The 1,909-nt window shown below is 34.2% G+C and overlaps 1 protein-coding gene and 1 long non-coding RNA gene across 3 annotated transcripts in view; both read left to right on the forward strand.

Moving 5' to 3' along the window:
• LOC111391457 lies at positions 1-954 on the forward strand. The gene is made up of 3 exons (XR_002702117.1): positions 1-48; positions 192-261; positions 833-954. It is a non-coding gene; the product is annotated as an uncharacterized LOC111391457 (long non-coding RNA).
• Positions 955-1,148: 194 nt separating this feature from the next.
• The window catches only part of LOC111391461, a 3,004-nt gene continuing 2,243 nt past the window's right edge, over positions 1,149-1,909 (forward strand). For both annotated transcript variants that reach the window (XM_023016690.1, XM_023016694.1), the window contains exon 1: positions 1,149-1,789. In XM_023016690.1, the coding sequence (XP_022872458.1) occupies positions 1,167-1,789 (623 nt within the window). In that variant the 5' untranslated portion in view covers positions 1,149-1,166. The remainder of the gene's footprint in view (positions 1,790-1,909) is intronic.

Genomic DNA, 1,909 nt, shown 5'->3' on the forward strand with positions numbered 1-1,909 from the left:
ATCTCATTCGAGTCCATCACCTCTCTAAAAATGGTGTACGATTACGAGGTTAGTACATTGGTCCGTGCACAAATTTTGTTCATGCCTTATCATAAATGCATTTACTTCATATTTATACGCATATATGTATGTACATTTTACGTGCGTGTATATAATACGTGTAGACTTTGATATTGTCATTGTGAATATAGATGTGAAGAGATGGTTGGCAGAATTGCGAGGAAAGGACATGCCGGAATCATTTTCTTGGTCATACAAGAGGTTTGTATGAATTCAGTTATATTGAGAATTAACTATATTTTGATCAATAATGGCTTTTTAGATTTAAGTCAAAACTAGTTTAATACTTTACATAAAAAATTTCTCCCAATACAAGAAGGAATGTTTTGGTTGCTTTTGACGGATCACTTACTGTTAGGTTAGTTCGAGTGTCAATCTATGGAGGCACCATTTGTTAGTATTGGACAAATTTCTCCTTTCGTTTTCGTTTTGAATTTTCCATAATGCTCATTCTAGGAAGAGTTGGAAGAAGAACGCGGATTATTTGATTAATCTTTCGACATTTATATTTTCTAAACGTTTCAAATGGCTTGAAAAGAGAAGTGTGAATGAGATATTCCTTGAGATGACATAATCAACGATTCTCTCACCCTAAGGCGCTATCTTCAACATTTCTTAACCGATGATCTTCGACTAAAATCGATGATTTTTGCCTATTCCCGAAGGCGCTATCTTCAACCTTTCTTAATTTCATCATGATTCACTCATTGAATAATTTAAGTTTCAATTTATTGCAGTTAATTAACTTGATTTATTTTGCTTTTTTGTGCAGGAAGTATAGGACAGGTTACATATGGCAAGATTTGCTGGATGATGATCTCATTACTCCAATGTCGGACAATGAATATGTTCTCAAAGGATCAGAGATTTCGTCTTCCACTTTTAATAAGTTTAATAAAGGTAAATCTTATCATCAGTTTACTTTTATTTAAATATTTGAAAAGAAAATCAATTTTATTTACTTCATTATTTGATAAATGACAAGTCAAATCTATTTTCGTTAAAGATCAATAAATAAAAACTAATATCACTAACGAATTTTCTTTCCTTTTTATTCTTTTTTAATTATTTATTTGACAGACCTTTCACACACTCAAAACGTTCCCATGCAAAAAGAACCATTAACCCTTGAAGATACAGAAGGCCACGAGCCCTCTTGCATTCAAATTCATTCAGAAACTTCAAAGGGTGTTTCAACAAGAACACCATCAGAAATCGAAGAAGAATCGCCGACTTTTGGCTCCGAAACATCTACATTGACCGATGATTCTGGAAAAGTCGAACGTGATCTGGGGAAAAAATCAGACACTTTGAAACAAGTAAACTTGCATGGTTCTACTGATCAAGAACAAAAACTTCCCATAAGTAATGGGAATCCTTCATCTTCTTATTTTAATTCAACTCCATCGAGTATGGACAAGAAGACGACGAACAGCAAAGTTCCAAGGGAGAAAAATAGTGCACTAAATTCACCAGAGGCTTCATTCACAAAGAACAAGAGCTGTTCCAATGGAAAATCCAACATATTCAAGAATTTGATATCATGTGGTGCTGTGGATACGAATGATTCAGCAGTTGTGATGATCAATAGAAAGAATAAACCATTCTTGAATATGTGTTCTAGTGATCAGGATAATGTTCTTTCGGCAGAAATTTGCAAAAGGGATAAACTAGGAGGTTCTCAGAGGATCTTTGGGACTTCGTGGAATCAACAGCAGTGGAATGGCAGGTAATTTACCTTTACGGTAAGCATGTTTCGTAAGTTTAAACGAAGAGGACAACGTATAAACATTTTATACATCTCTCGTCCTTAATCATGTCGAGCCTAGCCTTGTTTGAAAAAGTTACG

The sequence above is a fragment of the Olea europaea genome, chromosome 3, assembly GCF_002742605.1.
Source record: "Olea europaea var. sylvestris chromosome 3, O_europaea_v1, whole genome shotgun sequence".
In the NCBI taxonomy this organism is placed as follows: Eukaryota; Viridiplantae; Streptophyta; class Magnoliopsida; order Lamiales; family Oleaceae; genus Olea; species Olea europaea.